The sequence below is a fragment of the Ylistrum balloti genome, unplaced genomic scaffold (genome assembly GCF_031769215.1).
Source record: "Ylistrum balloti isolate Yb309-2 unplaced genomic scaffold, AGI_CSIRO_Ybal_v1 Utg370590, whole genome shotgun sequence".
In the NCBI taxonomy this organism is placed as follows: Eukaryota; Metazoa; Mollusca; class Bivalvia; order Pectinida; family Pectinidae; genus Ylistrum; species Ylistrum balloti.
This window is the reverse complement of record NW_026782366.1, coordinates 1402420-1426031: the sequence shown is the minus strand read 5'-3', so window position 1 is coordinate 1426031 and position 23612 is coordinate 1402420. Positions and strand designations below refer to the sequence as shown.

The following is a 23612-nucleotide window of genomic DNA, read 5'->3' as shown; positions in this document are numbered from 1 at the left end:
ACCAAAATTCATTTTGATTACTCAAAGCATAAGCCAAAAAAGTCTGCAAAACAATATTCCCTTGAAATTTTCTAAGTTGAAAGGGGCATAACTCTGCCAAAAAGGGTCTCAGACAGCCAGGAATTACACTTAATCTGTACCCTTACAACAAGAAGCCATATGCCAAATTTCATTCTGATAACTCAAAGCATTACTGAAAAAAGCCTGGAAAACTTTTGTACGGACGCTGATGCCTCCGCCGAAGATAACGACAGACAAAGTGATCCTTAAGTGTCCGCCAGCTCTGCAGGCGACACAAAAATGTGATATATCCACCAAACGTCAAACTCTTAGATATGAGGCTCACAACTTCTCAATCAGCCCTCATATCGAGGTCGTTTTTAATAATAAGCAAATTACACATTTTAGTGAAAATGTCAAGATTTTATTTTCCATTTATGAAAAATAATGCTGTACAATTTTGTGCAGAGTTATCATCCATATTTTTACAAATAATGACACCAACTTGTTATTTTTATGATAAGGCTAATTACTGACAAGTTACGTCCAGAACTACCTGTACAATATAAATTGATGGCATGCATACATGCATATTGTATTCCTGACTGTCACATCCATCTAGTATACTGCTTTTAGGTTGATCATAGAAAAAGTGTCATTTAGCCATCCAGAATAGCAGTTCAGACAGAAAGATCTGATGTTCCATCACAATAATCCTTCAGCATTTGTTGCATTTATTAGTTGTTCATTCAGTTTTCTTTATATCATCATTACAACACAAATCCTGTTAAGTCATTCCATTGATAATAAACTCATGTCATGAATCTGACCAACTCCTTTTGTTTTTAGCATCGATGAAATCTGAAAACCATTTTGGTCTAGGTTTGTCCATTTGTACAATAAATTTATCATGTAATTTTTCCCGTTCTTCTTCTTCCCCTTCATATATTACCGCCAATTCTGAATGTGGTGAATCATACTCAAGATGGTCGCCGATTTTTTTCATCATTTCTTGGGTCTCCTTTCGTACCATGTCGTAGCAAGTACCTGCAATAATAAGATATCAAATGAAAATCATTTAATACACCACAATGATGACACTTCGTTACAATCTACTGGCAAATAATAACAGTGCAAAAGAAAACAAATGTAACAAAAAGTCAAAAGGGACAGCAGTGTGTAACACTTATTTACCCATACTTGTAAACTGTATAATTTTCAGACTTAATCTTCATAGATTCCAGCGAAAACTTAAAAAATTCAAACTAGACTTAAAAAAAATTAAAGACCCACTAGTATGCTGATCAAAGAGAAAGAGACAGATATTAGTGTCCATCAGATTGAATTTCCTTGGTTCTATGCATTTTTCATCTTGATCATGATGTTAATGAATAAAGATAACTTGATATACATTTTTGGGGTCAATGATTTCTGAAATAAGAACGTGTCTACTTGCTTCAAGATTGCTTTGAGTTAAACTAGTGAAAAGATTTTAATCTGAATTGAACAAAATTAGAAACTTTCTTTATCCTTTAATTTCACGTCTATAGATTTGATGAGACAAGTCAGATTAACATCTTTTGAGTGCAAATCCTACTTTGAATGTCCTTATTTTTCAGAGGCAATAATTTCACTTTTTCACTATCCAAATGTAATTCTAACCAAGCTTTGATCAACTGGGGCAGCATTCAAAATTAAAATTTCATTTGCATAAGAATTATATACCTACATATGAATAAAGAAAATAAATTTCTCACCACATATTGTGTTTCTTTTGTGGAAACCCCCACAATGTAAACAAGATACTATATCTGTTTGGATATTTTGCCGCTTATTTAAATATGTGAATCCAAATCGACGAGTTTGTCTTCTTTCTCTTGACCTGCGAGACCTCTGAGTTTGATGAGAACTCCACATTATTCCACTTCCATTAAGTAATTCTCTGAGGCATGATGAACTATCTGGTGGTAATATGTCAGTCTCCACTGGATTAACAGAACTCCCAACCAGAGCCGGCAAAAATTCTGATAAAAGGGGAAAAAATTATATCAAAAAATGGCACTGCATCATATATAAGTTTACTTCAACATTATCTTAACCTTAAAAAAACCTGTCAACTTAAAAAGAATAATATACAATACATGTAATACAACAGTTACCTTTTGACTTGACAACTGATAACACACCAATTTCTTCAACTTCCTGTAAGTATCATAAATTTCTCTCATTGAGATCCAACACCAAATATGGTTGGTGTAGATATGCATCTGTTATCAATTATAAATAGTGCTGTATTACCAGAGTACATTTTATCAATTAATTTGCTACTACAGATGTACATAGTTGTATTTATACACCATGACACTTTTATTCATTCAAACCAAATGACTGAAAATGATTCTTGACCTTACACATACAGTAGTTATAGATCCTTAAACATGTACTAGTAACATTGATAGCTCATCACAAAGGTGAAACGGAGTCAGATGACACCAAATGAGACTGTAATAGTTGCATTGCTATTCTGTAAATGAGATCAAATTTAATTAAAATCATATGGGAGGACAAGTCCTTGGAATATTAGTACAGCACCGTTAGGTGATTTAAGCTTTTTAAAATGAATTGGTCACTCCAGACCATTTTGACCTTGCCATTTCGCACACAAACTGCCTCAGGGTCCCTTCCTTTAAGATTTTAATCCATATCCTCTACTTAAAGGTACATAAAATCCTAGGAAAAAAAGATGATCTTACCTGTTATTGTTACATTTAAAGGAAAAAAAAAATTGATTCTTTCAAAAAAGGAATTTCTAATAGTTACACACTAAGACCTTTCTAAATGTATATCTAGTCCTCCCTGGAAACATCTGTATCAAAATGTTTGTAATTTTAGCTTCTTTAATAATGGAGACTATACAAGGTAGCTCAAAATTGCATACTCTCCAATCTTTCTCTATATTTGATTTTCTAGTAATAAGGAGATTTTACTCCTCTAGTGTGTCCCAACTGTAAATGTGTAGAAGTAAAAAGTACATGTCACTTTATTTACCAACCTTAGCTATTGCAAAGTTTTCTTGTAGTCAATGGCGTGACTTTGAAAAAACAAAGGGGTTGCTGGCTGGGACTGCAACATGGACAGCGATTTTTTATTAGTACCTACTACAGATTTTGTGCCAATGAACACTCCAAGGGTAGAGGGATGAAAAAAAGTAAGATGCTTCCTTGTACAGGTGGGAGTAGTGATATACCGGCATAATAGAGAACAGAAAGTAAACGTTACCTTACTTGTCTCTACCTAGAAGTAGTGGTACGAACATTGATGTTAACCATAGAGAAGAGAAAGTTGCTCATCATCCTTGATACTCCAGGGTTACAATCACTTTCCCTCCCTACACCCTTACAACATGTCATAGTGAAATTGAAGGCACAAACAAAGTAAGTTTATTGGTACCAGGAGGAAAACCTGACCAATCACAGACTGATATCCTCCTTTTGAAGATTACAAACTATGGACACTTAACTTACAAGCTATTACAATATACTGTTATGCAACTTCAAAATTTTTTTGATGTACAACAAAGGATCAAACTAGTTTTTTCATCTTGTCCACAAGGTTAGCACATAGAACTTTCCAATTTGCCATGACATGTTCCAGAGGTGCGGAGAGCAAAAGTGATTGTAAACCATGGAGTGTTGAGGATGGTTGCTAATACAGAATCAGTAGGAGCGTGACATTGTTTAGTACCCGTTTCTATAACAGGACACATTGTAATGAAATCATTCAAAGTGTAATACTTTACAATATTGAAAAAGAGTTTTTAAGAATATTTGAAATTTAGTTGATTTTTTCTGTTCTTGAGAAATGAATTACTTATTATAATCCTAGATTGAGCTTTGGGATCCTGGCCGGGACAGGGTATGACATATGCCTGTGATTGACAGCATAAAAGAAAACACAGAAGTTACGCCTAGGAAATGATTGCTGTGATGTAAATGTAGAAATTCTACAATGTACAAGACATGACAACATCAAAGGACACATCGTATGGACAAGGTCATGGTCATCTATACTATCACAAGCATAGATTTTGCGATTTCAACATAGTAACTGAGGAACCTATTAGAGAGAAGAGTGTATTTCAACCTATATTTCCTCATTCATCAGGTTATAACTTGGTTTATACCCGGTCAATCTCATTCACAAAACAATCAATGAAAAGATAAAACTTTTCTCTTCGTGGTAACGTACATATTACTAAAATCTGCGGCCCCTAGAATATATAAAACTAATAAGCGAAAAAAAAGGTTAGGTTTTTCCTTCTCGGAAATTACACCTCTTGTCACTATAATACATACGAGGTACATATAGACCGTGGGTCGGGAATTTGTGCCAACTCCCCGTGACTTTACCCCATTGACTCTGAATGACGTATGGTAAGTCTCCCGTATGTTGTTCAGTGTGGTACCCATTAGCTTCTAAAACGATACCCTTGTTTTATAAACGAAAACGACTGTTAAGAGGGCAAATGACCATGCAAACAAAACAAGAAATATTCTGTAAGCTTACTTTTCCCCAACCCAAGTAGAGAATCGAACTTCGTCTACAAATCTTTCAAAGACACTGGCGCATTTAATTTATAATCACTAATTGGATAACCATATAAACTATCATGAAAATAAGTGAAAATATGCCTCACGATTTTGTGCGCCTGTCAGTCTCAGAAATAACGAGTCTAATTGCTTCCAAGCCCTCTGAAGCCGCTGCATAATACTCGTGTTGGTAGCCATCTTGTTTCCGCTGATATGTAGGATATGTTACACGATAGTTAATTGGTTGTCTACATTAAGCTGGGCTGTATTGGCCAATCATTTTTGTCGTTACTTCATATTCACTATCACCGGCGAATCCAACATGTCTGAAAGATACAGCTTTTCTCTCACTACTTTCAGGTAAATTGTACAATTATAACAGAATTCATACATTGTTAAATTTACAACTTTCGTGATTCACCGAAAAGAATAATTTGGAAATAGATAAGTAGCGATTCACGCAATAACTGTTTATCAAAAATTAAGAAAAAGAAGTTGATTATTCGAGTGACTTGCAATTTTGAAGCAATTGCCGAGAATTGGCCATTTCCAAGAGGCACTATGATTATCACATTTTAGTTTTGATAAATCCAGATCTATTTTCATTATATTTAGGAAATGTCATTGTTCAAATAGGCGTTGTAGTAGATGTCAGTAATTTAATGTATTGTCATCTATTTGGATCAATATGACTATGAGACAACAGTACATCTCTCTTAAAAGATAAAACGGCAGCATTTGACCATTGTCTAAGTATTATTCATCAGGTATTTATGGTGCAATCAATCATTTAAAAAGATGACTGAAATGATCTACACTGGAGTATTGTTGAACAAATTAGTCATCACACAACAATGTACAACTGTTTCCCGTCTTTTTACAATTTGATTTGTGCTAATCTCATGTATACATAACCCAACTATATAATTGCTTGTACTATGTATTGAAGTGATAGCATCATATTCATTTACAGCCCCTCAGGGAAACTTGTACAGATTGAGTATGCCTTAGCAGCTGTGGCAGCAGGTGCTCCCTCTGTCGGAATAAAAGGTAAAAAAAAGAGAAGCTGTAGGAGTCTACAGCAAAGCATATTTGTTTCAGGTAGCGAATAATATTCAGAATATTATTGCAACATCAAGATAACAAATTTGTTTGCACTACTGAAACATAGATTTTAAAACTTATTTTTGATATATGCTACCAAAAATGATATTTCTATCTTTTTGCATACCTTTCAAGCAATATTTTTCTATAAGAAAGGTGTGTTTTATCAAACATAAATTACAAATTCTTCTTGTCTTTTTCCACATTAGTTCAACTGTAATTGATTATATGTTGCAGCTACCAATGGAGTTGTGCTGGCTACAGAGAAGAAACAGAAATCCATATTGTATGATGAGAATAGCATACACAAGATAGAAATGATAACAAAGAATGTCGGCATGGTATACAGTGGGATGGGACCAGATTATAGGTGAAACTTTATACATGCAAAATCTGATTAATAGCTCTTCCTTTGCTATTGCAGAGGAGTTATTCCCCTTCTTGTCTATAGACCACAAGATGTAGTGGTCGGCGGAAGATGTTTCTGAAATAAATCTATTGGTGATCTATGAGAGAACCTTAATGCAGTAAATGGATGAAGTTGAATGACTTCAAATAAAACTAAAAGAAATTCATGGTCTAATATATACTTGTCACTTCATTGTTTTGCTTGATACTTTGATCATTCATAAGGGACCATTGTGTTTAAATTTTCAAAAGCAGACACCCATAATAGTATACATACTGTGATACAAACAAGATATAATAATTTAGCAACAGTAACACCGAGTTGTCCAGATGACAAGTCTAAGTCATGATGACCATCTTTTAAAAAGAATTACAAACTCAAATAGATATTACATCTATTATTTGTTGCTCATCATTTCAGTGATATAAACTGATTATATTTTCAATTGTTTGAATTTTGATAAAAGATTTGTGTGAACATCTAGTGTGAACCTTCAATGATTGTTAAGTGATTAAAATTATGGAATTAATCATTGTCTGGCACCCATTAAAAGAGAGAATGGGGATATTCATAGGTAAAAAATAGTCAAATTGGCTGAATTTTAAGGAAATAATTCAAATTTGATCTGAACTTACATTCAGGTGTATCATTGGATTAATGCTGTTTGACAGTATAAAAAATTACCTGAACAATCATGTTAGATGTACAATTTATTTTGACATTTTCCTTTTCTGCTTTAGGAAATGATATTTTGTTTTACATTTAAAGGTTTATAGTCATAGGAAAAAAGCAATTTGCTTGCATTTTATTTAGTATTAGACCAAAAACTGCTGTTAGTATTCTCAGATATTGTGAATTTTGGGAGTCATCAATATGACAACGCATGAGTAACACATCTTTATTCTATAATTGGAAACTATCAGAATGAACTGCTGAATCCAATATCCAGACAATATTATCATGAATTGATGATTACTACAATGTTTACACTGCAGCACATGTATAGTATGATTTCCCAACACCTTCTTATCCTTGCAAAAACTTTGATAAAATGAATATTTAATTTCTAGGTTGATACTTATTTAACAATGTGATTCTGTTTTGATTACAGGGTATTGGTAAAAAATGCTCGTAAATTAGCACAGCAATACTACTTGCTTTACCAAGAACACATTCCTACAGCACAGATTGTACAAAGGGTTGCAAATGTTATGCAAGAATACACACAATCAGGGTAAGAAGTTAAGACAAATATATGAAGCAAAACAAATTAGCTCTGTACATACTGAAAGTGGCTGGTATTTGCTTACTGCTAAAAAGTCATTGTCATCTCAAAGAATTGGCTGTTGCAAATGTACATGAAACTCTATTACTAATATACTTATAATATACTGTTATAAACTGCAGACTACTGATACTGCATGTGGTAACATTAGATGGTAAACAAAGATACTGTTCCTGAGGTGTCAATGCAAAAAGCAGTTTTGATAAAAAGAAAATGCTCTTTAAAGATAAAGACTTCTATATAAAATTCTGTGTAGAAAGTTTTTTCTTGCAGTTGAGATAAGATGTTGTAATTAGTGTTTATGTACTGTGTTTTGATATTAGAGGTGTGCGACCGTTTGGTGTATCCCTCCTACTGGCTGGATGGGATGAGGATGAGGAAACACCATACCTCTACCAGTGTGATCCCTCTGTAAGTACCAAAGTTAACCACAGACAATTTAAGCTTTCTGCTACTCTAGGGTTTATGACTACTTTTGCTCTCTGCACCCCTGGATTGTGTCATGGCAAAACTTAAGCCCCAAACTAAGTAATTTGATTGGTACTACGAGTAACAAACTGACCAATTACAAGCTGATATGCTCCTTTTAATGTGTACAAGTCACTTTTTCTCTTTGAGCCTTGGTCCACTTGTAAATCACTCTCTCTTTTTGTCCTTAGTTATATATATAGTTTAACCTAACGGGTTGACAGATATAAACTTTATTGATAATTTCTGAATTTTTTAGTACAATTTTCTTAAATTCCATTTGGGTTCCTTTTGATCTTGCTCTTAGTTAAAGAGCAAAATGATGGCTTTTTTCTCAAAGTTTTATATACTGTTATATTCCCAGTGGCTTTTAGTTGATTGCAAATTTTTATTGCATTTTTTTTATGTTAAGATTTATTGGCAGATCAAAGAAAATTATGGCAGACAAATATCAGAAATCTTTTATAAAACTTTGGTAAGATTTTGGTTCGGATAGAAGTAGGGCTTTCATGAGTTATCAAGACATTTTCTAATTGTTATTCGTGTGTATTATCATTGCTTCCATCCACATATTTGTTATTCCTGGTACTGTTTTATTGCAGGGAGCATATTTTGCTTGGAAAGCTACTGCCATTGGAAAGAATCATGTGAATGGAAAGACATTTTTAGAGAAAAGGTAAATTATCTCATCCAATGTCCTTAATGTTTTAAGGATTTAATTAGTAGAGGAGGTAAGAGGTAGCCTGTAACGGCAGAAGAATGTAAAGGGTCTGCCTTCAGTTTGATTTTCTTAATATGTAAGCTTCAAAAGACATATCAACATTGTGGTTGGTCTTGAGATCATATTGTCAGAAACTGATCAAGTTGCAGTTGTAAATTTTCAAAATGAGGCAGCATTGCAATTGATTGTTCTTGTCATCCTCTTGAATGAAAATACACAGAAGCGTTTGTTGATGAAGAGGCACTAGAGAAATCGCAGTAATAATCTAATTGATGCTCTTATCAAAGTTATGCCTTTTTCTGATAATTGAGCAACAGATGGCTGTAAAAAATATTATAACATCAATGTTTATTGTGTTCCTATATAAATGCAATAGAATCATGTCAATTATACATCTGGGAAGGTGTACTATTAGAATTGCAATTCACAATTGAAATCTTTGGTGTTTTATGGCTTAAAATCCCCAACACCCATCCACCCCCAACCCAATCTTTTTGATTTTACTATGTCACATTTTTATTCCATTATTTTATCCCATTAAATGTGAATTAATCTATTTCAATGGATAGTTCAGAAATTCTTTTAATTTTCTTCACCAAGGAGATCTATTACCTTGTACTTAGACCATATTAAACATAATCTGTATCTTCTCCTGAATGTAGATTTTATCTCTATTTGGAAGGAATCATTAGTTGTCCATAACCAGTTGTATGCATGCATTTCTTTTTTTAATTCTTTAGCAACAATATGTTAATATATATTTGTTTGATAACTCATCTGTTGTACAAATCAAACACAGTGATTATGATGTATATTATAATCATGTGTTTTAGTTCACCTGGCCTGATGGGCTAATGCCATGATGCATCATCTGTTGTCTGTCTGTTGTGTGTCTGGCATCTATCTGTCCATCAACATCTTCTCACTAACAAACAGACCAGATGTCATGGTATTTGACTTATAGATTCCTAGAAGGAAGCCTTACAAAAAAATAACCTTGACCCATGTTCAAGGTCACAGGGGTCAAATTTGTAAGACCTTTGAATAACTTCTTCTGATGAACCAAGATGAGTCAGATTTCTTGAAATCTCAAAACAACTTCCATTGAAAACCAGAAGACTAATTAGCATGGTATTTGGTTCCTAGGAACAGAAGGATGATATTTGGCTCATAGACTCCTAGGATGAAGCCTGATAAAGTTTGCGAAAGAAATGACCCTTATTCAAGGTCACAGAGGATGCTTTTTTTTTTAAAAATCTTTTGAATGACTTCTTCTGACCAATCCAGAAGTCCCAGAAGCATGCTATTTGGCAAATAGATTCCTAGGCTGAAGCCTGACAATGTTTGCAGAAAAATGACCTTAACTCATATTCATGGTCACAAAGTCAAATTTGTTTAAACATTTAAACAACTACTTCTGACTAACCAAAATGCACAAAAGCCTGATGTTTGGCTTGTAGGTATCTGGGATGAAGCCTGACAAAGTTTGCGAAAAATGAATTACCTTGAACCATATTCAAGGTCACAGGGGTCAAAATTAAAACCAATGACAGGCTTTTTCTGGTGAAGCGAAAGTCCAAAAAGCAAGATATTTGGTGGAAAGGTGTTTCTAAGTCAAAGCCTGACAAATTTCAAGAAAAAAAAAGAAGTGACACTTACCAATAATCCAGATCATAACTATCGCAGTTTAGAGTTGAGTATTAGAAGCTGTTTGTTGTGGAAATTGGTTAAAATTGATTAGGTGTGCCTACTTTGAATGCTAATGGTGTAGGGTAATGTTTTCATGATGTCAACAACTCCATTTTCGATTAACATGAAATACAATGTGAGCAATGAAGGCCAGTGGATCTCTTGTTCAAATTAAACACACTGACTGTGATGTATTGCATAACTCATGTGTTTTACAAATTAAACACACTGATCATGATGTATTGCATAACTCATATGTTTTTAAGATTAAACACATTTATCAAGTATTTTAATTTCACCTTTAGGTACAGTGATAATCTTGAGTTAGAAGATGCCGTCCATACAGCTATTTTGACCTTGAAAGAAAGTTTTGAAGGACAAATGACGGAAGATAATATTGAGATCGGAATCTGTAATCAGGATGGCTTTAAAAGATTATCACCAGCAGAGGTCAAAGACTATTTAGCTTCTGTACAGTGATAGACTTGAATTTTCAGGATGGTACTTCGTCTACTGTGCTATTTCTTATTGACATGTTGTTCGTTGTATTTACGAATATGCTGACTGACAAACTCTACATGTAAAGTATAAAGATTTGTACTTTTATCAGAAAATATGTATTTTTCCATCCACATTTGAAATGCTATACTAAATTTTGGAATGAGTTAACTTCTAACTATGTATCGACTTAACAAATCAAGGTCAGACTCGACACAATTTGTGATAGATCTAGATCATTTGAAATATCATATCTATTAATGGTCTTCAGTTTTGCAGAATGTGTGTCATTGTATCCTTTTGACAAGTGACAAGTTAAAACATAAACAAGGACTTTTCTAAGTTGTCATAATGTTGCTGCAATTACAATTCAACAGAAATAGTGCTAATGTTGTGAAAAATAAAATTGTATTCAGAGTAGAATTCATATTGAAATATTCTGCAATGATTTAAAGATTGAAGTTGTACATTTGGATTGCATTTTATGAAAAAAAAATGAGATATAGGAATATCATTGTCATACATTTCATTAAAATATGACTAAACGATCATACATATATATGTGTTATGCTTTGTATTCATACCACTACCTTTGGGCCAGGTGAGCTATTGGAATACCCTGGCATCTATCATCCGTCTGTCCAATTTTGGGGAAAATTTTGTATAAACAATGGGGTGGGAGGGCGAGCTTAATAGAAGAAATAGAGCAATTTATTTAGAATCCTACTCTTGATATAGGAATGATTGGATTTTGCCCAAATTTGGTCTGAAGCATTGTTTAGGGTAAGGGAATCATTTATGTATAAAGAATGGGTCTCAGCCCCCTGAGGCAAGAGGGATAGGGGCAGAAAGGGGTAAAGAGCAAATTCTTTAAAATCCTACTCCTTTAGGAATGACTGGATTTTGGCCAAATTTAGTCTCAACTATTCTTGGGTGAAGGGAAATCAGTTCTGTATCAACATTGCATCCATGCCCCCTTTAATGGGAGAGAAGGGGCCAAATTGGGGAAGTGTAAGTTCTTTAAAATCCTTCAATTCAAGGATATTATTTGTCAATAACCAGGTGAGTGATGCAGGCACCTTGGGCCTCTTCTTCATTTATGTGCTTTGATATTGTACTATGTAGTGTGTTTTTGGTTTTTCTATTTGTTCCTAAAGTCCTGACAATAACTGATTATGCCAATAGTGCTGTTAGCTTAATGTTCTCAACAATGTTACAGGTACAGCTTTGATTTTTTGCTGTTAAACATGCACAAGATCTTTTTGTAGTAGGGTAACTACTGTCATGATGAACTGTACAGGCGTGAAACATTTTACTAAATTATACCATTATGTTTAAGCAGACAAAATTCTATTCAGAATTCACATGATAGCCCAGCACACAATGTAATTTTTTAGCAAATTTGTTTTAGTAATTATCAAAACTTTAAGCAGCAATTTTTGATGTATTGATATACAGTGAAACATCTCTATTAAGAGCATCTTCGGCACTGGAACAAGCAGACAGTCTTCCCTTACGATATTTTTTGTCCATATTTTCACAGTCATTAAATTATGATATTAATATTATTACATGAAACACAGCAATAATATCTGAATAGCCAGTTTTACAGCCAAGTGATCAGACATTTGACAGATGTACACAGTAGAAAACAAACCAGGTCACTGCAAGTTTTTAGAGGTTAAATTCAATGCAAAACAGGTTTTTGGGACTTTTAAAAATTGATCCTCATTGCATGTAATAGTGATAACCATACACAGACATTTAGATGAATTTATTGGGACTGAAACGAAGTGGTCTTAATTATGAGGTTTCACTGTGCTGTGAAGCATTTGTCATAAACATCAAAGGCTGTTATTGTTTTCCTCAAAACCCCTACAAGTATGTACAAATTACTCATTCATTCATCATGGAACCATTTAATTTGCAGATGTGATGGTTTAGGAACACATGATAGTAGAGTGTATATTGTTTGGCTAGTTACATCATTTTATTAAATTGCAAATTTTTGACTCCATCCAAGATGGACCTCGTCGAGCAATGTTTTGGTCAGCTCCAAAATATCATGGGCACAACTAGGGACTGTTAAGAACCTACATGTTTTGGGAAAGCTCCATCCAGTACTTCTCCAGAAATAGTGATAACAAACTATGATGGTCAAAAATTTGAGTGCTGCATGTCAGTCATTTTGTTTTCCTGATGCAATGAGGGACTGAGGGGAATCTATACAAGCTAGAGAAATATCCTTCCCATTATTCACAAGAAATGATGCTAACTTCAACTGTCTGTTTTTATGATCAGTCTCAAAATTGAATGGGCTCAAATAGGGATTATTGCTTTGTGGGAAATAACAGTAACAAACTAATACTGCCTACAACCTGCCTACTGGCCATCTCGATCTTTAGATCAGTCCCAAAAAAGACTGGACAGCTAGGGACCAAGAAAATACCATATATGAAATTCGAGAATGATCCATCAAAACTTTTCAAGAAATACATGGTAGTGTTAACAACTTAAGCTGTCTGCCATTTTATTTTCCAGTTGACTCCATATTGACCAGGCATTACTAGGATCTGAGGGAATAACCTACACATCAAGTTTCAGAAATATAACTTTTCATATATACTTCATAAGAAATAGCTTGAACAAACTTCAACTGTCTAAATCCAAGATTGTCACCTGTCAGCCATTTCATTTTCTTGATCGGTCTCAAAAATAAATGGGTAGAACTAAGGATCAAGGGTACCCTACATATGAATTTTGATAAATATCCTTTAGTTTTTCTCAAGAAATGGCTGTAGCAAGAATTATTTACGGATGTATGGCGATTTGAATACCCCACTATCTGAAGACCGTGGGCTAAAAATCACAGAAGTCATCAGTAATACAATGTTTAGTTTTATTCTTCAATGTGAAGAGATCAACTCAAAATGATTAGAACATTTAAATTTTGAACAAACAGAAATAGATGTACTGGTAATCTGTACAGCTCTACATAATATGTCCTATATCAGGTAATTTTATTCAAATTATTGCAAGAGAAATTAGTGGATTAAAATGTTACCAAGGCAATCTGTTGGTAATCAAACATCATATAATGACTATTAACTGATCCTAGCTTAATGTTCAAAATTTAAACTTGCGATTCTTGCTTAAATTTGAAAAAAAAATGAATGAATAAGATAAACCAGAGCAGAAAGGACCTCAAAACAGACATAAAACATGAATGTTTTAGGCAAGAAAGCTGAATGTTTGATTAAACAATCCTATCTGTCTCATATACAGCTATACATACATTCCTCTACCACTCCACGGTGGTTTCAAATGTCAGCTGTATTCTATTGATCTTTATCACTTTCCTAACTGTGCAAGATTCCCAAATCTACCAAGAATGAAGATCATGGTTGTAAGAAGAAACCCAGCATGTGTTCTACATCAGTGGGTTTTTAATACAATTGGCAAGTCATTGACTTTTGTTTTGCCTGAAAAAAGGTGAATATGTTTTTTCGTAGTCCTAAAATTTGAACAGCATCTTACCCAGAATTATGCATATGCTAATTTATGCACACAAAAAAATTGATAAATAATGCACCAAGATTATATAAAGCACTTAAGCAAACGTATGTATTTACAGTTAATTGTGCTGTAATATCATGAATAAAGCCATCTGACGACTTCCCAATCTTAATGCACACCTGTGTCTAATCAAACTTACAGGTATTAACACCAAAAAGATGATATCCAAGTATGATTTCACTGAAAAAGTTTGATGGCATATACATAAAAAAATTGTTGACCAAGCAAACAATAACTTAAATAACTGCAAATGATTTGAAGAAAATGGTATTGTATTTAAAATCTATAATCCACTTCAAATAACACACACTCCTCATGTGCTTTACCAAGGCTATTGAGTATAATGTTAAAATGTACCAGGAGTGCTAAAGGACTTACGTCAATAGTATCAGTATTATTGATTAAAAACTTGATATAGTTGCACACAGTACTCAACTGTTTCACCATATGACAGATCATGAGTAAACATTGGATCATAACTCGACCTTTTTAACAAGGCCAAGCTACTATCCGAAAATCATTTAAGTAAAGGTTTCAAAACGTCAGTGATTACAATGACTGATCATGAATTGACTGTGATATAATAACTTTAATTCCTACCTTGAAGAATGGTAGCATCATGATGAAATATCACACAGCAACATAATAAAGCAGAGATCAATTAGAATTGCTAGTATTGATTGCAAAATTAAGTAAGAATGGAATCTCTTGATGATTGTCACAATGATTATCATGTCAATGAAGACCTGACAAATCAAACAACAATATTTTCATAATGTTCACTGTTGACATGGCCTTTATCGTGACAGTCCTTTAGACAGATTTATAGCACACTGTAAATATACATATTTTAGTGATAATCAAGCAATTTTTGCTCTGATTATATTGCTCTAAACTTTGATTGCACCACTTGCAGTTTCTATAGTTGCTTTCATATACAATAACTGTGCAGGTGCAAATTCATCCTTTTGCCAATTTGGCAAAAAGGTGAAAATTTGCTAAAATTTGATTCTACCAAATCAAATAAGAGTTTTTGAGGTCTGCAAGAAATGTAACATCACAGCTAAATAACAAATAAACTGACTACTGTCAGAGACAGGAGGAATTATATTAATATGCACTTTCACAATTGTTTAGGGTCATAAAAAGGCCAGTCCAATTATGAAAGACTGAAACCATCTTAATGAAATGATATTTAAACTATGAAAGAATTATGTCCCACTGATGTATAAGTACATTACTTATTAAAAGTGATATGATAACAAACACATTCTGTATAAAGCAAGACATTGATACATACATAACATATACAACATCACAAACTGAATAACTTTTTATTACTTAGTCATGTGAAATGAAACAAAGCATCAGCATGAAAGAAGAAAAAATAAAGTATGCCTGTTGTGTTAACATCTTATCTGGAACTGCTTATAAAACTAACACACTTAACAAAAATTAATATCTGTTTGTTGAATGTTTTTCTGATAACTTCTTCAACAACTACAATAACTATTTGAATTAACCAAATTAGGAACACTATACACTTTCTCGAAGAGTAAGACAAATTTTTGAAAAGCTTAAGCTGGATAATAACTAAAAGTTTGATACAAGATTTGATAAAAAAAAGTGAAATCTTCACAGTTAACTAAACAAACATTTATATTTAATACATACATGTAATAAACATAAATTAATGTACAAAGCTTGTTATGCTCATAAATACTAAAATTTTAAGTAAAATCACAGATGGAGTTGAGGTATTTTGTATTATAAGGATTTAACGTGAATTCCAATATTCTTGTTCAAACTTGGAGAAATACTATTATACGACCTTGCTTTGCAACGTTCAATAGAAGAATTCAAAGAATGACATTAGCTTTAAGAACAGAGATGAATGTTTAACATTTCATTAATGAAGATAATGAATAAGCCCAAATATATGCATAAAAATGAAGTCAAATGTTGTGAGTGTTTTTTTTCTCTAAAAACAAGTACTACAAATGTTCTCTTTCAATTACACATATAAAAATTCGAATTGTAGCAAGCTTGAACTTCAAACCCTGCCCCCTGAAAAAAAGGATTTGTGTTCAATTTTTACAATACATCTGAGAAGGCAAGCAATATATTTGAACCAGTTGATTGGGTTTGTCAAAATATTTCAAGGTTTTCAAGAAATACGAGAAACCAGGGTATGCTAACAAAAAAAATATCAGATGGCAGTGAATGAATCTAAACGTAACCAAACCCAGGACTACCAAGAGTATATCTGTAACATTTTTATGTGAAATATGATTTCAATTTTTTTTTTGTTATAAATTCTAACTTTCCATATTTTGTCTAAGCTGCAGTCAGAGTAGGCTGTATCACCTTTGGTAATTGCACATCCATTTCATGGATGAAAAGAGGTTTATACATATATCAAATAACCTGAAATAACTTAAAGCTATGAAATTTTTCACATTTTTAAATCTTTAGCAGTATGAAATGATAAATGCACATATTGACATAATGTATTAAATCATTAATACATAAAAAAAAACATACAAACTACACACCTACATGTATACACCAATCTAACTCTCCCTATTAATCAGGCAACATATATGTATATGTAAACCAGTTATAGATGAAAAGGTGTTATTTTGTCACCAGATGACATTTACCTGTGAGGCAATGTATTACACAGCTTTGGTCTACATAATCTGTGGTGAAGATCTGAGGGAAAGTGTTCAACACTCCCTACCAGTAACATTTTGTGTTTCTCAGTTAAGAAATTGACACTTTACGCTAATTGCTCTGGATGACATACAACAAACCTCCAGTATGTTGTTCTGCAAGTCATCCACCAGCCACTACAAGGAGACCCCATCGCAAATGACTCTGGATGTTGATGGGGCGTAAAAACCCAGCAAACAAACAAAAATGTATAAAAGAATTTTGGTATGTACAATGTGCTTTAAATTTTATGTCTATTTACTTGCAACAAGATTGCACATTCTCCTGGTAGGTAACAACTTGAAAGTTTAAGTTCCAATGTGAATGCAATGATACAAACATCTTACTTATATATCATTATTTCTGCTACAACTAAGGAAATGGCACCTGAAAATACTATGAAGATATTGACATACATGTCCAGTACTCAGATAACAACAGATCTGTTTTTAAAAAAATCCCCAAATAACATCCACAATGCAGACTATCAATATTACCATACACTGAAATATTGGCAAACCACACTTAGACAGCTTCGTTTTTATTAAGAAAAAACACCAAATGACAAAAAAAAAAAAAAAAAAACAAGAGGAAACAGCTTACACATATCCTGTTGTTTATCATCAATTGAATCTCTCATTAAAAGGGGAACTATTTTTTCACAACTTGTACATTTTCACTAAAAAAAAAAAAAAAAACTAAACAATGTATATATAAACATCATTTAGTGTATTTGAAATACACCAGTTCATTCTTTCATTCACAAAACATATAATGCTGACATCACAACAAAGGTCAATGTTCCAAAGGCATTTTAAACTTGGCCTTAGAAAGATTTTTAAGCTTGAGCTTATCCAACCTTTTTTTATTTTTCCCACCAATGGAAGTGAATTCTACGTTTATTTTACGTCCAGCTAAGGTGGTTTGATGAAGGCGAAGAGCAATCTGAAAAAGCAAATGCATATTTAAATGTCTGAAATTCAGCTGAAGACCATATTCATCATAGTTTCAATAGACACTAAAAAATTTGACATAATTTATTACATTTGTATTTAAAGGGATATAAAATTCAAGTAAGAAATTTAAAACAATGCATTACAAACAATACAACTGCCCTCATGTCCATGGTTCCACCTTAACTTGAATACAATTAAAATGATAGCCAATTGACTGAAGTTTGATTAAAATCCTCTAGGAATGATGAGCCACTATAGGACAAAGATTATCTTAAAATAGTAATGATCACCTTAACCCTACTACCCAAAGGAATTCATCTAATATGATAATCCTCTACATGAATGTGAAGTTTCACTGAACTCCCTCCAGAAATGAAGCCACTACAGTGCTGATAAAACTTAAACAGTAATGATGAACTTGTCACTACAACCTTGAAACAAACTTGTATGTTATTTGTGTTCTTCATATGAAGATGAAGTTTGATCAAAGTATCTCTTAAGAAATGAAAAATGCTGACAAGAACGTTTAAAATAATTACAGTAAACTTGACTTAGATGTAACAATTATGAAATTCTAACTGATCTTACATATAAAATATGTAATGGTTCTAAAAAAGCAAGTGATAACTAATTGAACACTCCTAAAGAAATAATGTCACCGGCTAGAATTTCAGGGCTTTTCTGAAAATAGCATGGTAACCTTGACCCTGACCTAACAACCCTGAAACTCACACTTGTCTGGAATATCACTGTCATCCATAAATACCTGAATTTTTATCAAAATTCCTCAAGAAATAAGGCTGCTCGCAAGCGGAGTCAAGAACTTTCTAAAAGTAGTAACAGTGACCTTGACCCTTAAACCTTGAATTCGAATTTGTCAATTGTGTGAAGTTTTCTTGAAATCCCTCAAGAAAGGAAACTGTAAGTGCTAAAAAGTATAGTAGCAATAGTAACAGTGACCTTTTACCTTGACCCTAAAGCCCTGAAACAAAAGAGGAAAAATTCTGTGACATATAGTTCACAAAAGCGTTTTCCCAATTTCTTACACATAAAGTATGTACCTACCCCATGACTGATTCTGTCTTTGAATTCTATATAAGCAAATCCTCTGGCTCTGTCTGTTCCCTTTTCCTTTGGAATCCGGATCAATTTTACACCACCTACATTTTAAAGACAATAGTAAACAATCAGTATTATCACTGCTTTTTATTGATCTCACACATTCCACACATACTGACACTGATATTAATCTTTGTTACAAGCTCCAGTTTCACCAATTTACTTCGTAATTTTCTTTTGTTTAATGTGAAATTAGACTTTAATTTCATTTTTGACCCATCTCATTAAAACTTTGGTATGTATAATATCACACCATTTCCCAAGTGTTATTAATTCTGATTTTTTTTAAGTTAACTGTCCTTTCTTCTTTTCAGTTCTTCCTGTCTGTAGATTCTCTCCCTCTGTTTTCAACCAATATCTTCCAATCTGGTAGACTTTGTCATGACATTATTCAAAATAGTACATAATTAAGGCATTGAGTCTGAGTGGAATGATAACTTGTAGAAGTTATTATCAACTGTAATGAAGAACCTTTATAGACTTCCTTCATCACTCATCTTACCTGTTTTCCTGAAATGTTCTTCTAACTGTTCCTTTGAAATGTTGAAAGGAAGATTTCCGACACAGAGCACATATGCCTTGGGCATGTGTTTGGATGATGTTTGTTCACCAGCTATATGTACATTTGGTAACACATCTTTCACCTCTTCTTTGACCTTCACCTTGTTATTCTTTTTCTTAGAATTTTCTGAGTTAGATTTCACAGTTTTGAAATTAAGTTTGGTTTGTGATTTCATCTCTACTTTCATCTTCCCTGGCACTACTGCCTGTGCTAGTGCGTTCCTTGTTGCTACACTAGCTTTGAAGCCACCTTTGTTATTCTGTTCCACTAAGGATGAAACATTGTCTTGAAACTTATTTTCTGGCATCAACTTTCTCAAACCTGCGAAAGAAATGCACCTTGTTAGTATTTACACATTTTGAAAATATTCTACTTTAGTATGATTTTCATGTCCCAATCAGAATATTTTAGAAATTTCCTAACATTGAAAATTTGTGGTATGTCTCTCAATATCAGTAGTACGGGAGCCACACTTCCTTTTTGATATATAATTTAACTTCATAGATCAAAAGACACACAAGTCATTGCAAAACAAAATACTCTTCATTTATCATTCACTTATTGGGTTCAACATCTCTGGCTAGAGCTTCATCTGATGAACATGTCAGATCAACGATTAGTTTCAATTAATAAGGCTGGTTAAAATATAAATGCTTTAGGTTTTACACACACTCTTATTTCTCTTCAAAGCTTGAGAAGAAATACTATCAAAATACTGTACAATGACATTCCGAGCCTAGATCTGAGAATTCTCATCTTCACTTGACCTTCACTCCCAGGATTTGTGTAGCCAGTAGTGACGTCTTTGGTCACACTATTGTTCACGATGCTATTTTTATGATGTGTTAGTCAAGATCAGATGCAATTGAGAAATCAGTTGACTGCATTTTCCTAGAATACTGCCACAAATTTTCATTGACCAATCAAATGCTGTATTATATCTTGTCAAAATGAAATTTTAACCATATTTTTCCAAACAGAAGTGTACCTCATCTGTTCATAAAGAATTTTGGGAAATAAATTAAAAAACATTCTTTTGCTTAATGTTCCAATACAATGTTGTGACAGTTCCCCATTGAAAGAGCCAGAAACTTTGTTAAATATTGAATTAAAGAAAAAAACTACTGTTAATTATATAAACAATATTTTGCTGAATTTGAACTGAAGATGTCGGTATCATTTGGAAAAGACCAAAGGATATACTAGAATAGTTCTTTGAATCCAACAAGCTAAAAGTTATTATTTCGTGGTGTACAGAAAAATTATTACAATTTTTATTGCGGGTTTTATGAATGTATGTATACATGAATAATAAAATTGCATAGTAATTACCTTCTCGTTTCTCTTCACGACTCTTGTTTTTATGTACAGCCCACCAATCCTGCCGTCTGTTTGTCTTAGATACGTTTGAAGGATTATGACTCTGTAAATAAATGTCATATGTATAGCATGCCAAATTTCATTTTTTAATCATTACCATAACTGTACTAGAATCACTTAACAAATAAAAAGATATCAATTGTTCTATAACCTGTTCTCGAGTGACTTAATTTGTCTGAATCATATGGCTATATTTCCAAACTTGTACAAATAATAAACATAGATGAGTAACAAGCTTATGATAGTATACTTTTTTCAAAAAATCTATATTGGAAAAGCAATTTACATGCATGCACAAACTGCACATGCATTACAATGAGCAAAGATTTATACACACTGACAGATACTGAAAATTATTTCTAATAGATGGTTTCATCAATGGCAATGGTCATAATTTTTCATGTTGGTACATTGCCTACTTATTAGATGCTCCATTATTTTACAGGGATGATATTTTGGAAAGCAATGACATTTGATGGCCAACAAATGGGCTTTTACATGATGTGAACAGCCTTGGATTCTGGATGCATTTGAACTTCAAAATGTATTTCTGTTACAAAGGATTTTGCTTCCCTGAACTAATCGTTATGTCAATAAATTATATATTTTTTTCTTTCTTTTAATAACCATACAGACAATATTTTTGTGTTGATAATTGAAGCTTTAAAAATAAATATCTGTCTGTGAATATAAGAATGCCATTTTTTTCCAATTTACTTTTTATTATAAAAGCTTTATTACTTGTCGGTATAAAATATCCGTTTAGAGGAGTGTATAAAATTCTCCTTAATGTTTTTGTGATGTATTCTAAATGAGGACTGATCAAGTCATCTTGATACCAGATTCTAATGTTAAACAATAAATAAAAAATGCATTTGGTACATTTTTCAAACACATCCTCTTTCTATCTGTCTAAATTTTGGAAGGAACGTCTTGATAATTCAATCACCAATCTTTGAATTTTTATTTCACACAATAAATGTTGCAAAGACTTCAACTAATTCAAACACTGTTTTAAAATCAATATTTTTATCCATCTTTATCAAGAATAAAATTACACAACAATGAAACTATCATTATCCCATTTGTATTTTGTTTCAAAACAAGAAAAACATTTTTGTTTTTGTTTTGTTGAATTGAGATTCCAAAAAGCGAAGATTTGAAAAAAAATCGATAGGGACCAAAAGGGGGCCTGACGGGGTACATTCAGGAGTCAAGACACAATACAAGTGAAAAGTCATAGAAAGTATTTAAACATTATTTGTATTGTAACAATTTCAACATAAAACAACTGAAAATATGTTTCTTGTGTTGTAAGAACGTAGTAATCTTTTCTCCTCTTAATACATCTTTCTATAAAAAGCACAACCCCATTTGTGCCCCATACATATTTTTTGACTGGGTGGTATACGTGTGAAAGCACCTGCCCTTGCATGGCGGCGACTCGATGAAGCAAGACTTTAGCAAATTAATGCCAACCAAAAGATGGAAATCAAGGTAGAAGTTCTAAATACACACAAACATAAAATTACTGTCATCTTCGTTCGTTATTTTTGTACGCAAGCAAACGGCATTTTCCCTTGAGTTGAAACCGAGTTCGAAAATCCAGTTTTACAACATGAAATCAGTGCGGATTCTGAAAATTACTTCAATATCCTGATTAAGAATACCAAAATCACCAGGATTATGTTATAAATACAGTATTATTATCATGTAATCATTTGATTCCCGAAAAAAATATCACTTACGCTCCCAGCTGGTTTATCCATTGCGCTTTGTGTGCTTCTCTGTACACCATTCGGAACACTGCGGATTCGATCATCACATGGATGGCAAATCTAGAGAGCTGCAACAGTGTAACGCCACCTACTGAGATCAGCCATGCATGTAAATTTAACTACTTTCGGTTCATGCGTTACGTGGAGATATATTCGTTCCGTTTAGCACACTTGATCTGTATTCAATAACTTACCTGTTTACTCAGGGACGTAGATAATTAATGTTATGTAACTCGGACTATTTTTTAAACCCGAAATTGTAATATGATGTGATTTGTTTTTACACAGGGACGTTTAATACCAATGAATTATTATGTTACTCTATATACGTCACTGGTTAGTTATAAATGTATATCATATCATATATAACCAGCACGGGTCTAAATCAGTTAAGTGATACAATACTTAATTACACGACTGACCTGTTGAGTCATGCCATACACGAATATGTTACAGATATTGTTAGAGACATGTATAATGACACTAGTGTACTTGAGATAACGTTTGAGTCGCGTCTTAATAACATAACACGGTTGTTTCGATAGTCAATAAACGCATCGTCCGTGTCGAAATAAGCTTGTCTTACTGTAGAGGAAAATCATTTAAGAGTTTTCGCTTATTTTTCCGAAACTTAGTTACGAGTCATGTATGATAAATAGAATCTTGCAGTTGATGCCGATACAATAGATATAATTTATCAAAGTCATGATATAATTTGATATACAAATATACAGTATGTTATTCGCCTTAAGGTTCGTAGCAT

The 23612-nt window shown here is 32.9% G+C and overlaps 3 protein-coding genes across 3 annotated transcripts; 1 reads left to right on the top strand and 2 right to left on the bottom strand.

Moving 5' to 3' along the window:
* Window positions 1–402: 402 nt before the first annotated feature.
* On the bottom strand, window positions 403–4787 carry LOC132556809 (large ribosomal subunit protein bL32m-like). The gene is made up of 3 exons (XM_060221254.1): window positions 4697–4787; window positions 1758–2024; window positions 403–1047 (listed from the first exon to the last, which is right to left on the bottom strand). The coding sequence occupies exons 1-3, from the start codon at window positions 4785–4787 to the stop codon at window positions 818–820; spliced, it is 588 nt and encodes a 195-aa protein (XP_060077237.1). The 3' UTR covers window positions 403–817.
* A 118-nt stretch (window positions 4788–4905) lies between these two features.
* On the top strand, window positions 4906–11320 carry LOC132556806 (proteasome subunit alpha type-2). Its single transcript, XM_060221252.1, has 7 exons — window positions 4906–4949; window positions 5563–5639; window positions 5931–6063; window positions 7214–7336; window positions 7711–7798; window positions 8458–8531; window positions 10571–11320. The coding sequence occupies exons 1-7, from the start codon at window positions 4912–4914 to the stop codon at window positions 10743–10745; spliced, it is 708 nt and encodes a 235-aa protein (XP_060077235.1). The 5' UTR covers window positions 4906–4911; the 3' UTR covers window positions 10746–11320.
* A 2325-nt stretch (window positions 11321–13645) lies between these two features.
* On the bottom strand, window positions 13646–22876 carry LOC132556805 (uncharacterized). The gene is made up of 5 exons (XM_060221251.1): window positions 22820–22876; window positions 21024–21114; window positions 19632–20012; window positions 19076–19170; window positions 13646–17999 (listed from the first exon to the last, which is right to left on the bottom strand). Exons 1-5 carry the CDS (start codon window positions 22838–22840, stop codon window positions 17850–17852), a joined length of 738 nt encoding a protein of 245 aa, XP_060077234.1. The 5' UTR covers window positions 22841–22876; the 3' UTR covers window positions 13646–17849.
* Between the last annotated feature and the right edge of the window lie 736 nt (window positions 22877–23612).

What these genes read in the sequence shown, in the direction of transcription:
- LOC132556806 (XM_060221252.1), top strand. Translation starts at nt 4,912, where the DNA reads ATGTCTGAAAGATACAGCTTTTCTCTCACTACTTTCAG. An exon ending in TTTTCTCTCACTACTTTCAG is followed by an intron (nt 4,950 to 5,562) that starts GTAAATTGTACA and finishes ATTCATTTACAG; the next exon opens with CCCCTCAGGGAAACTTGTAC. An exon ending in TCCCTCTGTCGGAATAAAAG is followed by an intron (nt 5,640 to 5,930) that starts GTAAAAAAAAGA and finishes TATATGTTGCAG; the next exon opens with CTACCAATGGAGTTGTGCTG.
- LOC132556809 (XM_060221254.1), bottom strand. Translation starts at nt 4,787, where the DNA reads ATGGCTACCAACACGAGTATTATGCAGCGGCTTCAGAGGGCTTGGAAG. An exon ending in ACTGACAGGCGCACAAAATC is followed by an intron (nt 2,025 to 4,696) that starts GTGAGGCATATT and finishes CCCTTTTATCAG; the next exon opens with AATTTTTGCCGGCTCTGGTT. An exon ending in CAAAAGAAACACAATATGTG is followed by an intron (nt 1,048 to 1,757) that starts GTGAGAAATTTA and finishes TTATTATTGCAG; the next exon opens with GTACTTGCTACGACATGGTA.
- LOC132556805 (XM_060221251.1), bottom strand. Translation starts at nt 22,840, where the DNA reads ATGGATAAACCAGCTGGGAGC. An exon ending in AGAACATTTCAGGAAAACAG is followed by an intron (nt 19,171 to 19,631) that starts GTAAGATGAGTG and finishes TTTAAAATGTAG; the next exon opens with GTGGTGTAAAATTGATCCGG. An exon ending in AAGACAGAATCAGTCATGGG is followed by an intron (nt 18,000 to 19,075) that starts GTAGGTACATAC and finishes TTGCTTTTTCAG; the next exon opens with ATTGCTCTTCGCCTTCATCA.